The sequence below is a fragment of the Sebastes umbrosus genome, chromosome 1, assembly GCF_015220745.1.
Source record: "Sebastes umbrosus isolate fSebUmb1 chromosome 1, fSebUmb1.pri, whole genome shotgun sequence".
Lineage (NCBI taxonomy): Eukaryota > Metazoa > Chordata > Actinopteri > Perciformes > Sebastidae > Sebastes > Sebastes umbrosus.
In genome coordinates, this window is record NC_051269.1 from 35159261 (window position 1) to 35182899 (window position 23639).

The 23639-nt window shown below is 42.5% G+C and overlaps 1 protein-coding gene across 2 annotated transcripts in view; it reads left to right on the forward strand.

Annotated features, from left to right (window-relative positions):
- Positions 1-23639, forward strand: part of slc25a26 (solute carrier family 25 member 26) — a 73082-nt gene that overhangs the window by 38233 nt on the left and 11210 nt on the right. Inside the window, exons 6-8 of one of the 2 annotated variants that reach the window (XM_037784814.1) lie at positions 9443-9487; positions 14935-15004; positions 21052-21116. In XM_037784814.1, the coding sequence (XP_037640742.1) occupies positions 9443-9487; positions 14935-15004; positions 21052-21116 (180 nt within the window). The remainder of the gene's footprint in view (positions 1-9442; positions 9488-14934; positions 15005-21051; positions 21117-23639) is intronic. The other variant, XM_037784902.1, reaches the window with a different exon arrangement.

Sequence of the window (23639 nt, forward strand, 5' to 3'; positions counted from 1 at the left end):
TGGAAGGGGACCCTATAGGGTACTTTATCACGTTTTATCTACTTTGGGGCATCCAAGAGGGCACTTTACCATGTTTTCTCCACTGGAAGGGCACCCTAGAGGACACTTTATCATGTCTCATCTATAGAGGCATCCAAGAGGGCACTTTTGCTGCGTTTCTTTCGAACATGGGGGCACCAATGGGGACTCCCTTCCCCCCTTGAGTCCACCATCACAATGTCCCAGAGCTGAGCCCAAGATTATATAATCAAGTTGGTTGTGCAGTGATGTTTATGTCCATTGAAAACGACTGAGGTTTTCCTCCGCCTGCCAAAACTTTACTAGCGCACTCGACTCCAGCTTGAGCCAATCAGTGCACTTCCATGGCCATGTGAGCAGTAACCGGATCATAACGCATCACTGCATTAAAAAAAAAAGCAAAAAAAGAGCAGAAAATCTTCACTATTTTGAAGATGTCACCAGAGAATGTTTGACATTTTTGCATGAAAAGGGCTCTGGTGGGTAATCCATCCAACAGTTGTCAAGACATTTCACTGCGAATCATAAATGCCAACCTGTGTGGGTGTCGCTAGAGGAGAACGTCAGCAGGATTAATCCTCTGGGGACCACGAATATGTGTACAAAATTTCATGGCATCCATCCAATAGTTGTTGAGCCGCTGAACAAATCCACTATGTTAAAATGTTTGCAGTTGTAAGCCTCCCTGTTCCATAGCTGTAGAAATGATAACTTATGCCTCCGTTACTTGAGTGTGTGTTTTTTTGTGTCAAAACTTTTATGTCAAGTGATAGGTCATGTTCGCAGACCTCAACAACGTGTTAAACGCACTGGGCGTGTTCGTCTCCCTGGTTGTCGTTATGATTCGGTTACTGCTCACATGGCCATGGAAGTGCACTGATTGGCTCAAGCTGGAGTCGAGTGCGCTAGTAAAGTTTTGGCAGGCGGAGGAAAACCTCAGTCGTTTTCAATGGACATAAACATCACTGCTGCTCTGCCTTCAGAGGACTGATTTCCTCTGCTAACTGTTCATTTAAATAACTGCTACACATGTAGTCTGTGAGATGATACGCTGAGACAATATCAAACATGCTCTCGCTCATTTGATTTACAAATAAACATATTGATGGAGCGATACTGATTGTTTATGTCCTGATGATGCTAACAGACATCTTTTTTCCATCGTTTTTACTGGGATTTATGTGGTCTTGTCTGTTTTTTAGGGTCAACATAAAGACTGAATTGAGCACACGTTGCAAGTTTTGCTTGGCCTCATGGCGCTGAATTGCCCACGGTAGCTGAGGCATTATACAAGGCAGGGAGACGAGACGGAGTCAGCGGCTAGCAGCATGGAGCAGTGTGGATTTTATGCTGCCTTCATGCTAGCCTAGCGTGGCACGACCCTGGCCGTCTGCGTGGCTGTGTGCTAGTCTACCATGACACATAGCTCAGGTCTAAATGTGCCCTCAACACTTGTGGCAGACCTCTTTGTAACTCTAGAATATCAAAACCATGCGGTTCGCCCACTGGCCCAGTGGTTCGAGAAAATGTCCCCTTTTGACTTCAAGTTCAGCACCTGCAACCGGTTACAGCCAGGTGGTCCCTCACAGTGTCCTCAAGCAATACACTCAGCCCCTAACTCGCTCAGTCACAAGATGCACAGGACGACAGTGGACCTGCATAATGAATGAATTCACTACAAGCTGGCTTTCATATTGATTTAAATGTATATTTTGTCATTGCTAAATGTCACAATGTCGGACATTTTTCTTGGTAGTTAGTTATCCCTAAAATTGAATTGAAACATGCTGTGCTTCAGTGTTGTACAAACAGTGGTGGAAGAAGTACTCAGATCTTCTACTTAAGTAAAAGAAGCAATACCACAGTGTAGAAATACTCCATCACAAGTAAAAGTCCATCACACACACTCAAAATTGTGTTTAATTGAAAGTACAAAAGTATCAGCAACAAACTTTACTTAAAGGGACTATTTGTAAGATTCAGAAATGCTGCTTAACAGCGACACCTGTGGCCTTGAAATCAACGAAAGTCAGCGTCGAGCTCACGCTTGCTCGCTCTACATAGACGTGAACGAGCATCGCTCAAAACAATGAGGCGACAGATGTCAGCTAAAACCACAATATCACTCTATATTTCAGCTGCTTGGCAGTAATGTTAGCAGACCAGACGAAGGTCTCTCCATGAATCAATGCTGATCCTAGTGTTGGCTATTCCTGCTCAGCGCAGGCTTCAGCAGCGGGGCTCCTCAACGAGTTACGTTATCGCCTCCCGACCGCAGCCGAAGACACCGGCACCCGGTCGGTAACGAAACGATAACGTAACTCGTTGAGGAGCCCCGTCACTTCACAAGACACGGAAAACCTCTGTTGGTCTGGAGGAGCTGCAGCATTTATTTCTGCACAAACGTCCAATGTACATTCACTAGATATCCTCAGAGCTAAACTAACTCTTCTGCAGTGTGGAGTGAGCGCGCGTTCACGTCTAGAGGTGGAGCGAGACAGCGAGGACGCGCGCGCTGTCTGAGTGAAGGAGAGCAGGCAGCGGAGACGAGGCTCCGGCAACACGCGAGCGCGCATATGCGAACACGCATGTGTGCCGACCCGCTACATTTATACGCTTAAAAAGTTACAAACAGTCCCTTTAAAGAACCAAAAGTAAAGGTACTCATGCAGAATGGTCCATTTTCAGAATAATGTAGTTCTGTATTATATTGCATATAAGGCATATGTTTCACTTTGACATTAATGAGTACATCATGTTAATGTTGCAGCTGGTAAAGGTGGGGCTAGTTTTTACTTTAGATATTATGTGTAGCGCACCTCCCCCCTCTTATTTCAACCTAGAATACATTTATTTGTTGATTGCATTTTGTATTATTAATATAAATCTGCAAAGTAACTAAAGTCATCAAATAGATGTAGTGGAGTAAAAAGTACAATATTTACCTCTGAACTGTAATGGAGTAGATGTAGAAGTATAAACAGAAAATGGAAATATTCAAGTAAAGTACACATACCTCAAAATTGTACTCAAGTACAGTAATTGAGTAAAGGTACTTAGTTATTTTCCACCACTGTGTACAATTTAGTTCACAAAACACTTGAAGGCGTCAAATCACAAACATGTGAGAACATTTCATCAGTAACTCATAAAAACAAAAACACTATTATAATGACACAAACAAGATCCGTAGAATGAAATAGAAAAAATGATTTAGAAAACACTGGGCAATGCAAAATAAATGATCTTATCAACAAACGAAGTTCAAATGAGGATGGGTGGGAGGAAGGTTGGCGGTTTCATATCCAACCTTGATACACAAAACAACAGACCGTTCTAGGAAAAGGAGGCTCAAAGCAAAAGATTTCATGTCCACTGTGATGAAATACTGTAAAGTCCCTGTTTCCCCCGTGTGTCTACTGAGAGGCCTACACTTCATGTGAAAACCTCATTAAAACTTAATTAAAAATAAGCTAAAGTAAACTTGAGGTACTGGGACAGATGTTTTTCTAAACCGAGATATTTAGTTGTATTGATTATTATCTGTTCCCTCCGTTGAGCAAGACGGTAATTATTTAAATATGTTCTTTCAGCAGCTCAGTTTATGGTGGATGTGGGGGTGCCATTCCACCTTAAGGCATTTGCACAGTGATCCAATTGGGTAATAACTGTCACACATCAAACCTTACGGACTTTATTATCAGATATTGTGGAGAGATGAGCTGTTTTGCCTGAGGAGTCAGACAAAAATCAAACATTTGAGTTCCCACACGGTCTGCACGAGTCTGTATCTGCGCATTGAATAATTACAGTGATGTTATTGAAATAGCTGCTTATAGAGTGAATTTGCATTACTGGTATGTTGTGTGAGGGTTTGTCTTTCTCCTCTTCATGAATGTTTAAACACATTTTATGGAAAATGCACATTTTCCCATGAATGATAGATGGAATTTCAAAATAAAAGCAGCTCTATAGCTTACCTAAAACTCATTATCAGGCCAGATAATGAACCTGGAATGAACAAATTGCTGAAGAGGAGTATTTCATCCTTCTTTTGGCAACACATCTATGGGTTTTCTTACATTTAAAACCACAGGGACAGGACGGTTATGAGGAATGTTCTGTCTATCAGGTGCAATGGTGATGCACACGTCTATCTCCAAGGTTACCCTGTTTTAAAAACAAAAGCAAAAGCAAAAAAAACCAAAAAAAACTTGCTCCCTTGGCCTGTTTTGAGATATCTTGTTTGTGTATTTAGTGCAAGTCAGAGCAGTGACACAAGGATGGAAGTTGTGGTGAATTTCATTCCACAGCAGATAACACATTTCTCAGCCAGATAGAAAATAAAAAGGACTTTTTGATTGAGATGTTCACAACGGGATGATGCGATGGTTTATAAGAAAGGAACGGGGAAGGAGGGAGAGACGGATTACTTGTCCGATCCCCTTTCTTCACCACTTCTCTCTCTCTGTCTCTACCTGTCTTCATTTCTCATTCAGCTGAGAGATTTATTACGTCTGTCATCTCCCTCCGTCAACATCAGGCTACAGTATTGCATCTGTAGGTCAGAGTGTGTTGATGTGAGATGAGTAGAAAGCAATTAGTACTGGAAAAAACAACACTACATGATTTATTCACATTCTCTCCACCCTGTATATTTGGTTTCATAACTCGAATAAACAAACACACAGTTGGACTCTGCTATTTGCCAGGTTCATACATGTTTCAAGTGTGTGTGTGTATGTGTGTGTGTGTGTGTCTGTGTGTCCTCTCTTAACTATAAATGTCTTATCAATTTTAATCAGGCCACATGTGGTTTTCAGACGTTCCATCTCTGCCAGGCAACACACACACCAACACACACACACACACACACACCGCTCAGTGTGCCAGGGGTGTCAAGCCGAGTCGTAAATCATTGGTGGATCAGTCTTTCCAGATTCTCTGCAGAACCAATCTGTCTTTTTCTTTCTCTTTCTCTCTACACTCGCTGCAGTCGTTCAAAAAGTCTGTTTTATTGAAGTTTTCTTTTCTTTTAGCCATTTGATGTAAAAATAATAACTCTGATAAATATTGTGAAGCATTACTTAAAGGTCCAGTGTGTAGGATCTGGCAGTATCTAACGGTGAGGTGAGGAGATTGCAACTGACTGAAGCCTCTCCCGTGTGCCAAGCGTGTTGGAGAGCTACGGTGGCCGATGTGGAAAACACGAATGGCGCTCTGTAGAGCCATTTAGAGCAGAGCCAGTGCTAGTGTGTGTGTACGTGGGAAGTGAGTGGTGAAGCAAGAGAGAGAGAGAGAGTGGCCGCAACGGCAGCGAGTAACGTTATCGACTCCAGCCCAAGCAGGAAAAGTTAACAGCGTTTGGTTTGTCCGTTCTGGGCTACTGTAGAAACATGGCGGAGCATCATGGTGGACTCTGTGAAGAGGACCCGCTCCCTATGTAGATATAAACGGCTCATTCTAAGGTAACGAAAACACAACTATTCTTATTTTTAAGTGATTATACACTAAAGAAAACATAATTATTTATATTATATTCAATTTCTGCTAGTAGATCCCCCGAAATGTTACACACTGGTCCATTAAAGAAATGGTGTATAACATTTCTGGGGATCTATTAGCAGAAATGGAATATAATATAAATAACTATGTTTTAATTAGTGTATAATCACCTGAAACTAAGAATTGTGTTTTTGTTAGCTTAGAATGAGCCCTTCATATCTACATAGGGAGCTGGTCATCTCCACGGAGTCCGCCATGTTGCTCCACCATGTTTCTACAGTAGCCCAGAATGGACAAACCAAGGTGAGGGGTACTCAGTTGGTTGCAATCTGCAACGACACCACTAGATGCCACCAAATCCTACACACTGTACCTTTTAAAAGATATTATGGAACGGTTTAAAAAAGTTAACTCATACCGCAAAGACTAAAATTACTCAATTATAAAAAACATGGTTAAATATAAATATGAAATGAGTTTCTTCATAAGTTCACTTACTTTCACTTTCAATTTACTTTCACTTATATAAGTACAATATGTTCTACTTGCATTTAATAGTGGCTATTGACCCAACATCCCCCTCCGTTCTCCTGGTCTGTCTTTCTCTCTTTTCCTGGCTTGGAAAAAGCAGAATTCATCTGGGTGGTAATAAATGACAGGTGCACTTTTATTCCTTTTTGAAAGCCCTCTCATCTCACCACAGTTGGAAAAGGTGTACTCACTCCTCCTGGTATAACACTCTACTTTCAGGGGGCTGGATACCAGACCTACATCAAACACAGTTTTCAGATCATCTCCAAGGACGGAGAGAATCTGCTTCTGTATGCCCGGACTGACCAGATTTCCAGTTTCCACTGGAACATTACTGTTAGCTCCATGTACCAGTCACGCACACAATAAATCATTTCTGTATGCAGTATTCGTAGTATTTGTGGGTTTACCTGCTGTTACCTGTTCAGGACTGGAACATCCACCGTGTGGAGGCCAAGTTGAAGTTATATCAGAGTTTACATCAACGATAGTCGCTCCTTCCTGCTCTTTATTTGGTTTGGGGACGTTTACACTCCATCACGCTCAGCCAGACTTTAAGACGTTAAATGTTGTCAAACTCATCGGTTATTCCTCATCCGCAAATCCTTTTCTCTTATGAAAGTGAAGAATGCTGTTTTAAAATATAGATTCTGAATCATCTGACCTCTGTGTTGCTTACCCAAGTATGTTTTTTTTCTAGGGCTGCCCCGTCTTAGTTGATTAGTCGACTGATTGGTCATTTTGGTCATTAGTCGTTTTTTATGCTTTGTTTGTGCAGAACTTATGAGCACATCTCTAGTAAACACAATATTTAAAGTGGTGCTTTTGTGTGTGGCGGGGCTCAGCCAACGGTCAATTGGAGAATACTAGTCGCATGTGTTTCGGTGTATTTGTAATATACATTTACAATATATTTTATAGTATTGGCCTCTGTGTATGTCTGATTTTAATAGATTTTTTTGTATGATAGAGGCTATTTTTAATTCAGAGATGCCTGGTATAAATATCATTCTTAGTATAAGTATAAAATTAAAAATTACATGTCAGACCATTTAAATAATTGCTAAAGGTATTTTATTACACGGCTGTGTTAAATACTCGATTCTGATTGGTCAATCACGGTGTTCTGCGGTCTGTAATTTCTCTATAACAGACCGTTGCTATGCATGTATAACAGACCGTTGCTATGGGCGCAGCTCTGATGTCGGACTTTGGGGGACCGTTTTTGTGTCAAAATATTGATTTCTTAAGTAAGTAGCCGTGTAATAAGCGGGATAATGTACAGCAGCGGGTCATTGTTGTGAAAGAATCCCCTTCAGGGCGATGAGAGACCCCTCTGCTTCGTGTCGGGGTGCAGCATCGCCCTGTCAGGGATTCTTTCACAACAATGACCGGTTTGCTGTACATTATCCCTTACATGGTGTTCACCCGACATGAAAGGTGACCTTTTGTAGGCTTAGTAATACAATAACATTTTCTATTTGTCATAATTACTTTTAATACAATTGGACATCAGCTTATTATCATTTCATAAAAGACCTTGAAAGTTTTGTATTCGGCTCTCAGAGAGCAGATGCAGCGCATACATACAAGTTAATCTACTTCAGAGTGTTTACATGAGGTCACTTCATTTGGACTTAATAAGCTCATTAAGAGGCATAAACACAGTCCGTGTATTGTCTTTGTGCTGCGGCTGACTCAGAGTTGGATCGGTCCAGCTTTTACCGGCGAGCTAACGTAGTCTGATGGAACCCGTCGGAGGAGGCGGCACAGATGGATGAATGATCCTCTTGTTGCTCTGATCAAAGACCGATGACACGGCTCAGTGTCACTTTATTTATTTCTCTCTTCGCTTTTTGTTTTTGTTCCCTCTCTTTCCTTCCTGTCCTGCTCTGCCATTCCTGCAGCGCAAGATGACAGGATGCTCGGTGTCTGTGTGTGTGTCTGCAGTGTGTGTGTGTGTGTGTGTGTGTGTGCGTGTGTGTGTGTGTGTGTCTGCAGTGTGTCTCTCAAAATGAATAAAAGAATATAAGTGTATATGTGTGGATACGTGTCTTTGTTTGTATTTCTGTCTGTTTATATAAAGTGTGGCCATTCCTGTGCATGTGTTTGCATGTGTGTGTGTGTGTGTGGTCTGCCTGTGTGTCATTTGCCCCTCGCCTTGGCACTGCCGTTGATTTCCTCCCGCTGTAACTTCCTGCCGATTTAGTGTTTCCAGCGGCAACACTCGCCCTCCAACCATCACTTTACAGCCCTCCCTCCATCCCTCTATTCCTCCTTCCAAGTTTGCTCCATCTATCCATCCACCCATCCATCCATCTATCCATTCAGGACTGCCAGACCACAGCCCGTCTCATTCATTAATCATCAGCAGTGAGAAGGAACAAGGGAGCAGTCAGATGAGAGAGAGGAAACAGAGAAAGGTGGCAGGAATGACAAGTGCAGGAGATTGGAGGTTAAAGATGAAACTTGAACCTCCAGAAAAAGAAAAAAAAAAGTAACGCACGCCGGAGCCGTACACATGCCGCGTCTAAAAAACGCGTGCAAAACGCCAGCTCTGCCGCTTCTTTCCAATGTGCTTGGGAGGTTGCTCTCCTGTAGCTCCTGCCGTTACTAAGCAACCAAAACCTTTGTGCTGCGATGACGATGAAGTTGCGTTAATTTAGCAGGAAGCCTCACTGATTAAAATAAACACAATCAAAACAAAGATAAATGCATTTCCAGCACCGTAAATCCCTCACAGTAGCTTTACACTCGTTTTCTCTGTGTCCATTTGGCTCAACTTTCAACCCGATGTTGAAGTTCCTCGGACAGGAAGGGTGAAGCCAGTAAAACAGTCTGTGAGACAGATGGTAAAGCTCTGGGTAGCCCTGCACTAAAATATAAAATAAAGATAGCTGCTGGCTGTGATTGGTTGTTCCTTGTCACATGACACAAGGTGTCACAAGCTGTTGCGTCGCTCTCGCGTTTGAGCGGCCCTGCCGCGGGTCTACATTGACAATAATGGTAAATAGACTTGCATTTATATAGCGCTTTTTCTAGTCTTCCAACCACTCAAAGCGCTTTACATTACATGTCAGCATTCACTCATTCACACACATTCACACACACATTCATACACTGATGGCAGAGGCTACCATGCCCCTGCCCATCAGGATCTAGTCTAAATACTCATTTACACACCGATGGCACAGCCTTCGGGAGTAATTTGGGGTCAAGTATCTTGCTCTTGCTCTCAACATGTGGACTGGAGGAGTTGAACCGCCGCCCTTCCGATTGGTGGACGACCTGCTCTACCTTCTGAGCCTTCATGGATTTGAGCGTGCAAAGAAGCAGCATGTTTATGGCGCCATGATGATTAAAACTCTGTCTGCTTTGTCTTTTTCAGATCCCGTTCTCGCTGGTGCAGTTTCCACTTTGGGAATATTTAAAGGTATGTATCAGATAAATGTTTGTCCAACTGACTTTATCCCCCTCTCTTTCTTTATTATCCATCTGCTTCATCCCTCCACCGTACCATCATTTACAGTCATTATTCTCAGTGATAAATCCGCAGTAAAATTATAAATGTGTGCTTACGCTGTGACACATTTACAGCGGGCTCACCCTCTGCATTCCCCTGTATCATTGTGGCAGGCAAAAAAAGGGGACTTTACGCCCCGCTTTAATGGGTTGTCACGACTACCATCAAAACCAGCCTTCAATTTATCACGATAATATCCAACCCTGCATATTTTTTTTTATCTCTCTTCATATCTTTTTCTCTCTCTCATCTCCCCTTGCCCTCTCTCTCTTTTCATTGTGTGGCCCTGAACACATAAAAAGCCGTCTCTCTCTGAGAAGACGGCGTTTTGTCGGAGTGACATCATGTCTCAAGGGCGCGAGAGGCGGACAGTCGAGCATTCCATCTACGTTAGGAGCAAACGGCCGAGCTAAGACGAACAATACACTTCACAGCTGTGTGTATGTGTGTGAGTTAGATTTTTGTCGTCCACAAGTGTCTCTTTGTCCCTCAGTCAAAGGCCCTCTCTCTCTCCAGGCCATCTGGACGCGTCCGTTGGCGGAGAGCTGAACTGCTGGAATCTGGACCTCTCCTCTCCTCTCTCTCCTTGTCCTCTTCTCCATCCATTGGCTCCCCAGTCCTCCCATATGTATCCGCTGTATTAACACAGTGCTCTGAATGGCTAATGAGGCGTTTCCTCAGTTACAATGGCAGAGACTCGCTGACTACTCGAGGAAGGAGAAGAAAAAAAACTTGCAACCAAACAGATTTTTTACTGCCGTTCCTTTTTAGAGTGACCACCAAGATGTTCAGAGGCCTTCATTATCGAGAACAACGCGATTTTTAGTTTGAGAAATGCCAGAGTCAAGGAATCTGAGAGTGAGTGCATGTGTGTGGCAAGATCTCCCATCTGCTTTGTGGGATAGTAATGTGCTGCGTTATGGCCTTTTTTCTTTTTATTTCACACCGAGCCAGCACAGCTGTCAGTGAGAGGAAAAGGGAGAAAACCAACCAACTGCTAAAGGCCTGTTGGACGAGGAGCGAGCAGACAAATCATTTCGTAGAGCGCATTAAGTTCAACTCGTCCTTGAATTTCTGGGATATCATGGAGAGGCAGGAACATTTTATAAATCACACATAGTAACACAATATTGGATAATTTTTTACACATTGGTCAATCCACAGAGGTATTTTTTTTTTATTTACACCAGACTTCAGTATCCATCTGAGTAATTCTCACTGTTCTTTCACACATTAATTTCATAATGTTGTTTTTCCCAACAGCAACTGTAGAGTAAGACTTACAGTTTACCCCATCTGTTCTGACCTCAAAAACAACATTAGCAAAACAGGAGGGTGTAACATTTTTACGTTATGATTGAACACCAAGAGAGAGCCACAGAAAATTCCAGGAATTTAGCATGATGGGAACTAAAATGTAACCGATGAGACGCTCTCACAAATGCTGTCTCCCTACCATAGAGCAGTGGTTCCCAACCTTTTTCCTTAAGGGACCCCTTTTCTATCATTGAGTAGACTGACTATTTAATCATGATTAATTGCATGATTATCCATGATTAATCACGATTAATCGCAAATTTTGTATCTGTTCAAAATGTACCTTAAAGGGAGATTTGTCAAGTATTTAATACTCTTATCAACATGGGAGTGGGTAAATATGCTGCTTTATGCAAATGTATGTATATATTCATTACTGGAAATCAATTAACAACACAAAACAATGACAAATATTGTCCAGAAACCCTCACAGGTACTGCATTTAGCATAAAGAATATGTTCAAATCATAACACGGCAAACTGCAGCCCAACAGGCAACAACAGCTGTCAGTGTGTCAGTGTGCTGACTTGACTATGACTTGACCCAAAAACTGCATGTGATTATCATAAAGTGGGCATGTCTGTAAAGACGACTGGGTCAGAGCATCTCCAAAACCGCAGCTCTTGTGGGATGTTCCCGGTCTGCAGTGGTCAGGACCTACCAAAAGTGGTCCAAGGAAGGAGAACAGGCGACAGGGTCAGACCCAATGTTCATTGATGCACGTGGGGAGCGAAGGCTGGCCCGTGTTGGCCGATCCAATAGAAGAGCTACTGTAGCTCAAATTGCTGAAAAAGTAAATCCTGGTTCAGATAGAAAGGTGTCAGAAAAGTTGCCCTTTACCCCTTAAAATCAAGAAGGCCTCGCAATTGCTCCCTACACATACGTGATGTGCTGACACACTCGCATGCACGCAGACCCACCACCTCTTTCCTGTGGGAAGTCGTCCAGGTGCAAACTCTGACCCTGACACGGGGGTTCAAAGGTCAAAGAGTTTGTTTTCCCAGGTTTACCCCTTATTATTTATTCATGAAACAAAGAAGAAGGGATGGAGAGACTCGGAGAGGGCGAGAGACGGAGAGGAATCCCCCGGCGCGAGGCCTTTGATGTGGAAAACAAAATCTCCTTTTTTAATCTGCCCTCTAATGGAATACACATGACACATCCTGAGCTCGAACATACTGTCTGCCAGTTCTTCCCCTTTTTCTGACTTTTTCTCTGTGTGTTTACTTGTTTGCATGTGCTGTGCACGCACACATGGTTTCTGTGATGTCCACATGTGTGTGAGATAGGAGGAGGAGGAGGAGAGTGAGATAACATGCAGCCGATTAAACTCGCAGGGGGGGAATGGACAAAGAAAATATTAGTAATCGCTCCATGCTGTTGCTCAATTGCTCTCCCTGAGAAGTAATCATACCTTGCAACGCCCGAGGCAGCCCAGCTGTCCACATGCATTTTATACAAAGACTAACCTTGCATAGTCAAGTCTCCTCATCGCCTGTCGGGGGAGAAAAAAAAAAAAAAAGACGAAGGAGTTCATTCTCAAAACAAAAACATCAGGTGGTCTCACTCAGTAGCCAGTTGCTTTTGGGTAAGCAGTCCTGTTATGTGAGCGCTTTCAGACACACAAAGTACTTGTAAAATGCTTTTGACTTTAATGTCATTTTTATTGACAAAATCCAAATAAACTGTCAACCCTCTGTATAGCAGCCAGAGCAGAACCGACCGCGGGGCAATTTCATTATTCTCCCCCCCACTGCTCAAGTTGTCAACATAAAGACTTTAAGCCTAAAAAGAAAAGTTGACCTGGAGCACCGACAGTTTCAAGAGGAGTGGACAGCTAATTATTTTATATTTAATTTACTGCCACTTCTAGCTGCTGTTCTCCAGGAATCTCAAGCATCATTACGCTACTAAACATGCGGAACAGTACGCTCTGTACCAGGGAAAGGACACAGAAACACCAGTTGCTCAGCTTCTGAGGCTGTATTCAAAAACGCATATTGTACAAGCAGTACGTACTAATTCGGACAAAATGTAGTGTGTAGCATGCAGTATGGAAACAAAAGCAAAACTACAGTATGCCAAAAATACCTGGATGTTGTTCTGATTTGGAAAAAAAGTCCCCAGTATGCATCGAACCAGTCAACCTCGTCTACTGTATCCCACAATGCAAAGCGCTGGAACGGTACAGGTCTATAGAGCGCTCCAGGGATGACGTACTTTTGTAGGCCAATCAGGAAGTTAGCATCGCCCTGGTTCCCTCGACAAAAAGCCAATGTGATTTTTCCATTGTGTTTTGGATTATTGCAGAAAATAAGCTCTGTGGCAAACACACGTTTATGATACTTACACGTTTTGTTCCATAAGATAATCTCCACTAATGAACACCATTTCTATGAATTTTGAAGCTTGAATGCAATCACCAGAAATAAAAAGCTAACGTTAGGCTATAAACAAACTACACCACGGTCACATGAGCGTGAGTAAACACAACGAGACTGTAAAGGCGGACGAGTCGGCGTGATGACTCATTCCTGTATCACTCTATGACTATGGTCACAACAACAGAAGCCAAAAACAGCAAGTTTTTTAAATGTTTCGTAGCTGTTTCATCACTAAATTCACTTCTGAGAATTTTTGAGGCCAGAAATCAACTGTGTAGATTTCGAATATTGTCAGTTTTACGAATCAAACATTTGCTCCAACGTTTTCAGAGTTTAGAAGCTCCACAAATTACCGTGACAGCTAGCTAGCGCCTGCCGGGGTCGCTACCTCGCCCGCCAGGCAGTCACACTCACAGACCCCGCTATGAGCTGGCTGGAGCGCTCTCAAGAGACCGGTCTCGTAGACAAAGGGCTTTTATTCCCTGTTGACGGATAGTTTGTTTAAATATCACAACACAAATGTCCATTATTAAGCTGCCTTTTTTGGAGTTGAAAAGCTCCACAATCGCCCGCGTGCGTAGCTCGCTGGAGAGCCAGCCAGTGACGCTCACAGATCGGCTACAGAGCAGCAGAGTGGCGAGGGAATAGGCGAGGGAAACAGCTGCCTCTGATGGGGCAAAGAGATGCTTACTGAGAAAATAAGACCTTTTTTAACATTACTCTAATATTTGTAGGGATATCATTCCACTGTTTTTTTTGCTGTAACTGAAAAAAAACAGTTTGAGTAAATTTTGGACGAGCAATGTTTTAAATTTACCGTCTCCCCTCGTTGACGATCCCGTTTGTCTTACTTCACTATGAGCTGTTTGAATAAATTGATTAAGGGTTGGTGGCGCTAAAGCTGCAGTATCTTAAAAAAAGTGAAATTTCAAAGCTCAATAAGTTGTATTTTTTGATAATATTGCAATAGTGGTATGAGTTCCAGTGCTTTAAGAGCTTGTTTAAAGGCTAAAGCCTGGCCTAGCATACTGCAAAATACATCGCTTTAACAGTTTCATATTGCATACTACAGAGGAAGTGTATATATTTAGTTGCAGTTTTGCAATTTCTTTTTCCTGTGTGGTGTTCAAGTGGTCCCATTTGGACAGGACAATTTGGCCAGTGGCCCAGATGTAATTTGATTTTGTGACCCCTGGTGTATAGCGTATATTTATACGACTCTACTAATTGAATTTGTATATTTTAGTGCTTAAACACATGAATGTTAACAAATAGCAGAATGTGTTGATATGTGATTATGTGCTGACCTACTGTACCAGATGATGGAGTGGGAGAGCACTGCAGCCTATTCTCATGCCTCCCTCTCGTCCCGTCCCAGTTCTTGGGAAACAAGTAGCATGACATCACTGGGGAGAAAAGGCAACACAAAAATAGCCGGACAGGCCGGTTCCCAGCCGCGGGCCTGGACCCCAGACCGGACCAAGGTTCACAATGTGTTTTCAATGTGTCTGATATCTCCGCTAACTACAATCTTCTCTCTCTTTGTTTCCCCTCCCCTCTTTTTCCCCCTTTTTTTTTTTCTTTTTCTTTCATCATCCTCCTCTATCGACAAACCCTCTCTTTCTCTCTCGACATTTCCCTCTCTTTTCTCCCAGACTCTGTGGTCATGGAGGCAAGGTCACACGCTCTACTCTTGGCAGGCTGCAGTGTGCGGAGCTTTTGCAGGTGCAGGGGATTATTTGCTGCTTTGGGAAAGAAGCGGAGAGGGAGGGAGGGAGGGGAAGAGGGGGTGGATGGGTGGAGGGAGGGATGGATGGATGGTTAAATCGATGGATGGATAGGTGAATAGATGGCCAGGAGGGCAGGACAAGTTTACCCAAAGCCACATTCTTGCAATATTCCACAAAGGTGAGCTCACCTGGTAAATCACATCCTCACCTGCACAGCAGATCACAGCAGAAAGGAGGACGAAGTAGAGAAGAAGGGATGGAGGGAAATAAGAAAAGAAAATTTCAGCCATTTCCTTAAACATTGCATTCTCACAGCGCTAAATTAGCAATCCTCAATACAGTGATTCTGCATTGTTGTCTCATTATCTATCATAGTTTCTCAAGCCCTTTAGCCAATAAAAACCATAGCATAGCAGACTTTTATGGTTCTGTCTTTGGCCGGATGAGTATCAGGGGAGAGACAGACAGTGGAGGGAGGAGAGAGCAGGGATGAGAGGGGCCGGTTCCTGGGTATGGGCCCCTGCAGCTGTGCGACCTCCTGAGCACTGGGGCCTGAAGTGGTTTAAGAGAGAGAGAGGGAGAGGGAGAGAGAAAGAAAGGCGCAGGAAAGGAGTGAAAGAGGGGAAGGGGGAGTGGACTAAAAACAAGACGAACAGGGGAAAGGAAAAGACAACAACTAGAGAGAATTACATCAGACTGTAAAACAGCAGAGATGAATAATAGGTAGGGGGCTGGAAGCTTGAGTCAAAGAGATTCGGTGTCTGTTCAGTTCATGTTTAAAATGTTGAATTTGAGCAGGGTTTGATGATGAGTTTGTGTTTGAGTTCCATGTCTAGATCAGTGGGAAACCTCCGTGTCTGAAAAGTAAAGCCAAAGCAGAAGTGCCTTAAAGTTGCATTCTTTCTAATAGCCAGCAGGGGGCGTCTCCTCTGTTTGCAAAAAGATGATTTTGAATTCAAAATCTGATTCTTCTCACTTGATTTATTACTTCAGTAAACATTAACATGAGTTTATGGTCTCAATCTCTAGTTTCAAGTCTTCTTCAATACAGCATGATGTTAATTTAGTAAATTATGGTCCCATTTAGAGTCAAATAGACCATAAAGCAGGGGATGCTTTAGGGTGTGGCTACCTTGGTATTGACAGGTCAATACCACAGCATTGTCTGGTCTGGGAGTTGTCTGTGTTTTTGTCTCAGAACTTTAACCCTTTCACAGTGTGTTTTCTGATCATGAAAGTTAATTGTAACATTTTGGTCGCCTAAAAATGTCATATCAGCGTTCGGTTGTACTTGGCTCAACCATCTTGTGTCTCTTCTGGTTGCAAAAAAACAACTTGGCGACAGCTAAAATGACGAACTCGAGGCTTCAAAATGGCAGTCCACAAACCAATTGGTGACGTCACGGTGACACTTCTTATATACAGTCATAGTCAAGATAGAGGTCTCACAAACCAAAGACAAAGGTCACAGCCAGTGTCACCTTTATCAAGGATAAGGACATTGTTTTATGATTACAAATCCCTGAGCACTTTTATTGAAAATGAAATTTTGTTTGGAGACAAATATTAAGAGTATTTGTAAGAAGGTCCAGAAGTGCATGTTCTTTTTAAGAAAGAAAAACTCCTGTAGGGAGTGCAGAGTTTTAATGATTGAATCTGGTTTGGTTGCCTCAAAAATAGGTTAACAAAGCTGGTCTCTAAGGTTCAAGTGAAAGTTCAGGACATAACATTAAATACATATCACCAAAACACTTCATTTAATCCTTCAATGCCCCGATCATCCACTCCTTAAACTGTTTAGCCTGCTTTATCTAGGCTGAATTTTAGATGCATAAAAATAAAAACCTGTACTCCTGTTGTTATTGAAAGGCTTTTAATAAGCACGTAGGAATGTGCATTTCTGTAAAACCACAATATTCTGCTTGGCACTGTCCTGAACTTAATTGATTTTAAAGCCTCTACATACCCACGGTTAAACCCTCACAGGTGTTTCCACTTAATCTACTCGATTAGACCTCTTCTGAGGAGTCCTGTTAGTTTAGATGCATCTGTTAGGGCGGAACGAGTTACAGCATCTCTAACATCGATCATTCTTATTGGTTCACGGTGTCTAGTGACATCATGTCATTTCCGAGCATAGCTCCTCCCATCTTCCAGCAGAGGTGTAATCAGTCAGAATAAAGTGAAAACACCTGTTTGAGTGTGCAGCTCATACAATTCAGTTAGTCTTTTGTTTGATCAAACTCTTTTTAGCTGTATATTTTGCACTTATATGAAAGTGTGTATGGATGCTGTTGATTGTGCTTTTGGATCTTCTTTAAAGGTAGGGTTGGTAATGCTGTTCAAATACATTCTTTGTTATATTTGTTGTTATATCAGCAATCAAAAAATGAAATGCTCTGACAAAAAAAAGAAGGAAATTAGATATCTGTGGCTGTTGCAGGACTGTAATAAACCTGCCTGTCTACCTGCGCGCTCTCTGTCCGTGCACTTATTGCGCGTCACCGGAGTCTTCCACAAGCCGCTAGCTTGACAGCTGTGAGTGCTGATAATAGCCGTGTTTGTTGTTTACATTCATAATGATAATTTTGGGGGAGTGGCTTTGGAGGGAGGCCTGAAGAAACGGACTGTCGTGTTGCCGACTTGGCTTATTTCTCGCTAGATTTAGCGACTTTTGGAGCTAGTGCTGCTAGCTACTGTCATTGGAAAAGACTTGGCATCATTGGGCTGGGTTTTTCGGTTAGTTCATTTTTAAAATCTAGTGTAGTCTTGCTAGTTTCTCAAGATTACTGACCCTAACCCTTTAAGAGCCTGGGTGGGACGCATATAACTCATCCTCCTTGCCAAGAAAGTTGGTAAAATACATCCAGGTTTTCTGTTATTCATCTCTTGCTGATTGAAAAAAAACGCGAGGCTAATTCACTTGTTATTTTATATTAATAGTCCATTTCCTGTCACGGTTGACGAATGAAAGACGCGACTCGTTTAGAATCAGCTTTGCAGTTTTGCTGCATATAGCATAATAAAGATAACTTTGGTTATTTGCCCTTTTGAACTATGATAACAATTACCCGTTGCTGCGGCTGCTAACGTTAGCTCTGCTACTTTGCTATCATCACTGTTCTCGGAGTCTGACCTCTGCTCTCTGAGCCATACGGGTCCAATGTTTGGTCTCGGGTCCTAGGGTTCAGGTGGACCCGTGAAGACCTCTACCTCCAGTATTGTAGCTCTGAATAAAAAATGCGTCACGTCATCTATCTTTCCACTCAGTCTTCACATTTTCATGATGAAAAGGCAGAACCACAATCAAAATACATATTTGTCAGAAGAACAGATCTGCAGACTGAGCCGTGGAGCAGTTGTTGGACGATTTCAGTCCATAACTCTTGTGACGCTACAACGCGCCAGACAGGACAGGAAGACTGAGGTTAGCTTCTCCAGGGGCGATGGAGACGGAGATGGAGGTGAAGTAGAGAAGAGGGGATGGGGAAACAGCACCCAAAGGAGCTGAGACGTGGCCCTGCGCCACCCCACCTGGACTCAGTCCACGCTGGGAAGACGAGGAGAAAAATCAGGATAGAATAGGAGAAAGAGGAGGCAGGAGATGTGGGTGGCAGACTCAGACATGAAGAGGATAAAAGACTTAAAGCGGAAGTAGGCGAGATTGGAGCAAATATGATTTAAAAAAGTTATTTTTATTAAACGGTCGCTATATCGTGGCAGTAGTACATGAAACAGGTAACCTGAAAAAAAACATGTGCTTCTGTGTCCTCCGGTGCTCCTAACGGCATCTGCAAGATTTCACTTCGGTCCGCTATCCAGCTACCGTCTATAAGAGCCGGCTGTCAATCACTCGTGAACTCCGACCAAACGGTCAAACTAGGCAGCGCTGATCAAATATGAATCAATATTATGTTACGTTAATGCCTATTTCTCGCCTCAAATGTTTTCAGAATCATCTTGTAGTGTACGTTTAGCTGTAAAATGAGAAACTTTGTGACGCCGCGGCCATTGTGAAATCTGTTAAAGGAATGCCAAGTTCCGGTCACATGACCGGAGCACAGCCAATAGGAACGCTCTCTCAATGAAATGACCTGTGATTGGTCAAAGTCTCCCGTCACGGGCTAGATTTTTTAAAGCCTGAAAACAGAGCCATGAGGAGGTGCAGAAGTGTAGTTTTCTCTCAGAACACTTGAATTACAATATGCTGAAAGATTATTATGGATTTTTTGCCCAATGATGCCAAAAATATACTGCCTACTGCCACTTTAAAGATCAAACTGTCAAACTTGGCAACGCTGATCAAATATGAATCAGTATTCTGTTACTGTAATGTCTATTTCTCGCCTCAAATGTTTTCAGAAACATCTTGTTACTGTTTAGCTGTAAAATGAGAAAGTTTGTGACCCGGACTTTCTGCCTACTGTAGCTTTAAGTGTGTTAAATTTACATGCCAGAATGGTATAAATAAGAATATTTATTGAATGTGAAGTATAAATGCAGTATTAATGACAGTAATGCACAGTTGAATTATTGCACAAATTATTTTACAGTTAAGTTAAATCTGATATTGTGACAGCCCTAGTAATATGTATGAATGATAAATAAATATGGACTGATACAGATGTGTAGTATTAAAGTATTCAGCTCAAAACAGACAGCCCACATATCCAGTATAATAGCAAAATTGTTTATTGGGATACAGTATAAAGGGAAAATTATAGAAAAATATGAAATTAGGAGGATAAAAGGCAATCTGAGCCAAAAAGGAGAGGAGGAAAGAGGGACAGGGTGGGAGTATGGGGGGGTGGGAGTATGGGGGGACGGTGGGGGTCTAGGGTAGGAATCAAGTTCACGTCCCTCTGCGACCGAGCTGCTGTCCAAGAGGGATCCTCAAGTTTCAGTCACTTCCCCTTACATCGCGCTTCACACTCTCTTTCACTCATACATAATCTGCTTGACACTGGAAATGCTCACACGGGCGCCTTTAATCATCCCAAATATATCCACTTGTACCCTGCGTTGACTTACGACGGGCTCGACCCTAGAAGATTACATCACCTTGTGATTTGCGTCTAACCTTCATCACATCACATGGTTCCTCCGGCCACATTTAGATCCTCCAATACAGCGCTCCGTGTGTGAGATTTGATGGGATAACGCGTCCTCTTTACTGCTATCCAATAATATTATAAAACAGGCTACTACAGTACAGGCTGTATGTTTTTTTATCCTCACTGAAGCCCAAGTAGGAAAAATCATTTAAATGTTATAATGAGCCAGCGTTAACCAGTAAAACGTAACGGCGTGTTACACCACACCGATCCTAATGCTTTCCTGTGTGCTCGGCTCACTTACAGTCACATTGCTCCTCGGTGGCCCATATGGATATGTTTACCGAGAGCAGTTGCTATGTTTGTGGCGGAGTGACACACACACGCACACACTCATGCGCACAGTCTCTCACTTTCACACACTGCGGCTCAGTGGGGACACCTCTGGATCGGGCCGCCCATCCAGCTTCCAACTTGGAGGGAAGTCGGGGAAGGACTGCTCTATAAAACTCACTGGAGGGAGTGTGTGTGTGTGTGTGCGTGTGCATTTGTGGGCCTAAATATGTCCCAGTATGTATGTGGGACTTTTGTGTTTATGTGCATCTGAATGAATCCAAATGTGTGTTTTTTTATGCTTGTGTGTGCTTGAGTGTGTTGGAAAAGGGAGTGTGTGTAGCTGAAGGTGTGGCTTGGATCAGGCAGTCGGAGGGGAAGGGAGGGCGGTGGGAATAGAAGTGTGTCTGTCTGGTTTTTGTGGTCTAATAACAGGGAAGGTCTCGGATAGGGAATATTATCATTTTTATGAAGTTAATGGAGCGAAGGGCCAAGAGTTCCTCTATTTATTGCTGAATTAATACGTTACTGTATCTGTGGTTTAAGTAATTGGACTTTTTTATGGGTCTATTTTCAATATTTAAAGACCATTCTGAGAGCAGAGAGAGAGGGCTCTTTTTATGTTTGCACTTTGCTAAATGTGTGTCTTTTGTAGGTGCGGTGGCGGCGTTTGTTACCACTCCTCTTGACGTGGCGAAGACCAGGATCATGCTCGCAAAGGTACACACACACACACAGAGCGCACCACCTCCTCTGGCAGCGACTTTTAAACACTGCTGTCAGGTGATGCGTCGCAGGCAGAGAGCTGAGCAGAGCGGGCCCGCAGCCTGAGCAAATTTCAAAACAGTGTCCTCACACAGGACAGGACAGAGCCGGCCGAGGTAGCACCGGGACAGCAGTGAGACATACACACACACACACATCCATCATCTGATGTGGACTATGGACAGTGTCGGGGAAGACGTGTTTGGGTGCATGGTTAGTGTTAGAGTGAGGACTTGTTGCTGCTCCGAAGGAATTTCCATCTCAGGGCTGCTTGTCACTGAGAGGTGAACCAGAAGGCCACGGTGTCCCTCCTGTTAACTCTGTCCGTCCTCTCAAACAGTCAGTCCTCTCTCTCTCTCTCTCTGTGTAGAGGTGTCCCTCCTCTTCCTCCCTCCTCTTCTTCCCTTCTCTCCACCTTCTCTTTCTCTTCTGGCTCGCTCCAACTGTACGTCTGGCTTCCCTCACTGTGTCCTGTGTGTAAAGGGTAGTGAGTTCAGAGTTACCCCCAATAAGCCCCCCCACAATCTCATGCACACACACACACACACACACACACACACACACACACACACACACACGCGCACACACTGTCCTTGGAGAAGACACAGTGTTCCATTCCTCAGTCCCTCCGCCCCCCACCTCCATCCTAACTAATGAGATACTGGAATTAACAAAACACTCCGACAGTCTTGATCTCTTGCGAGGAGCCGTTGGCTGTAGGTGGAACAGCACGGCCGGTACAAAAGCTTCCTGTAAACATTATTTGAAATGCAGCTGCTGTAATTTACCACCAGCGAAGGACTCCTTGGCCCGCGCTGCCTCAGCGAGGTTCGGTTATAACTTTATAAGGCCAAGCTTTCTGATTCACTTAAAGGCAGAGCAGGTAAGCTGGAAAAACACTGGAATGAAACTTAATAGCCTCTAGTTTGATGGTGGAAAGTCAGCTGATAACGTCCCAGCGCTGTGTATTCACTAAGTATTCAACAAAATAAAAGTTCAACTTGATTAAAACTGTTACTGACATCAAACCCTGATGTTTTTGTTTTTAAAATCCATCCAGAGTGCATTTTCCTATTTCATTCTGTGGAATAATTTAGTAGTTTGTAAGGTTTTTATTTTGCTTTTGTTAAAGAGGAACTACACCCTTTTCAAATTATATACATATTATCCTATTATATTATTATATATTGTATACATATTGTTATTCCTATGGTCTAAGACAGTCTAAAATATTAGCAAACATGAACAGCTTTCTCCCAAATCCAAAGACTAGAGTGCTAAAACTCAAATTAGTGATGTCACAGCCAGGGTATAAAGTGTGGAGCTGCTACATAGACAATAAATTAGGGTGTCCCTAGATGACACTGAGAGCAGTCAGGGGAATGATTTGACTATATGGAAACATTTTCTGTTTCACAACTCAGAACACTACAACAGAATAAAGCTCATTTGGGTATAAAAAAAAAGAAAACAAACCACAAAATCCACAGAATCAGTCTCCCATTCATCGTCTATGGAGCAGCTCCAGGCTTTACACCTTTTGACATCAAAAGTTTGAGACTAACTTCTCTGGTTTCTGGCTTTGAGAGAGAGGAGCTCATGTTCACAAATATTGATTAAGCTTTCGTAGGCCATGAAAATAACATATTAGAATTCTTAATTTAGGTGGTTTTCTGTTTTAATTTAAATATCTAAACTCCTCTTTTTTTCAAACATGAAAAATATCCCATAAAATAGACGTGAAAAAAAGGAACACTTAAAGTTTAGTTTTGACAGTTTGGACAGTTTGGACAGTTTGGACAGACGTGGATGTAAACTGCAACTTGACTGGTTGGCGAAGGCATACAACCGCATGGCAATTATTCTAGTTTTCTTTTGTTGTGAACAAAGGCATGCCAAGTTTGGTGGTCATATAAGTTTTTCAAAAAATGGGAATCTGTTACTGGACATCAGCTGCCAAACCTTCCTTTTCAGTCCTTATTTGACCCAGCTGGTATAAAGCTTTAGGGCTGCAGCTAACTATTATTTTTTCAGTTGATATGTAAAAACAAAAGAAACATGCCCATCACAATCTCCTAAAGCCCAAGGTGGCATCTTCAAATGTCTTATTTTTGCCAACGAACAGTCAAAAATAAAAAAAAATATTGAGTTTACTGTCACATATGTCATGGATTGTATATAATATAATATAATATATATAATCGATTATCAAAACAGTTGTGATTAATTTTCTGTCAATCAACTAATCGACGGTTTGTTTCGGTTTGTTTTCGACTATAAAATCAAATTGTAAATGTGCTTTGTGTAAGTTATGAGGCCATAAAATATATTGAAGCAGCATGTTACATCTCAAAATGGACAAGTTCAAATTTCCATTTCCACCTCCAGTGCCTTAAAAGGTAACATGTCATTTTTTTAAATTGGGTCAGACTTAAGTTTGGTTTAGATCTACAAACTCCCACAGCAGCAGCAGCAGCA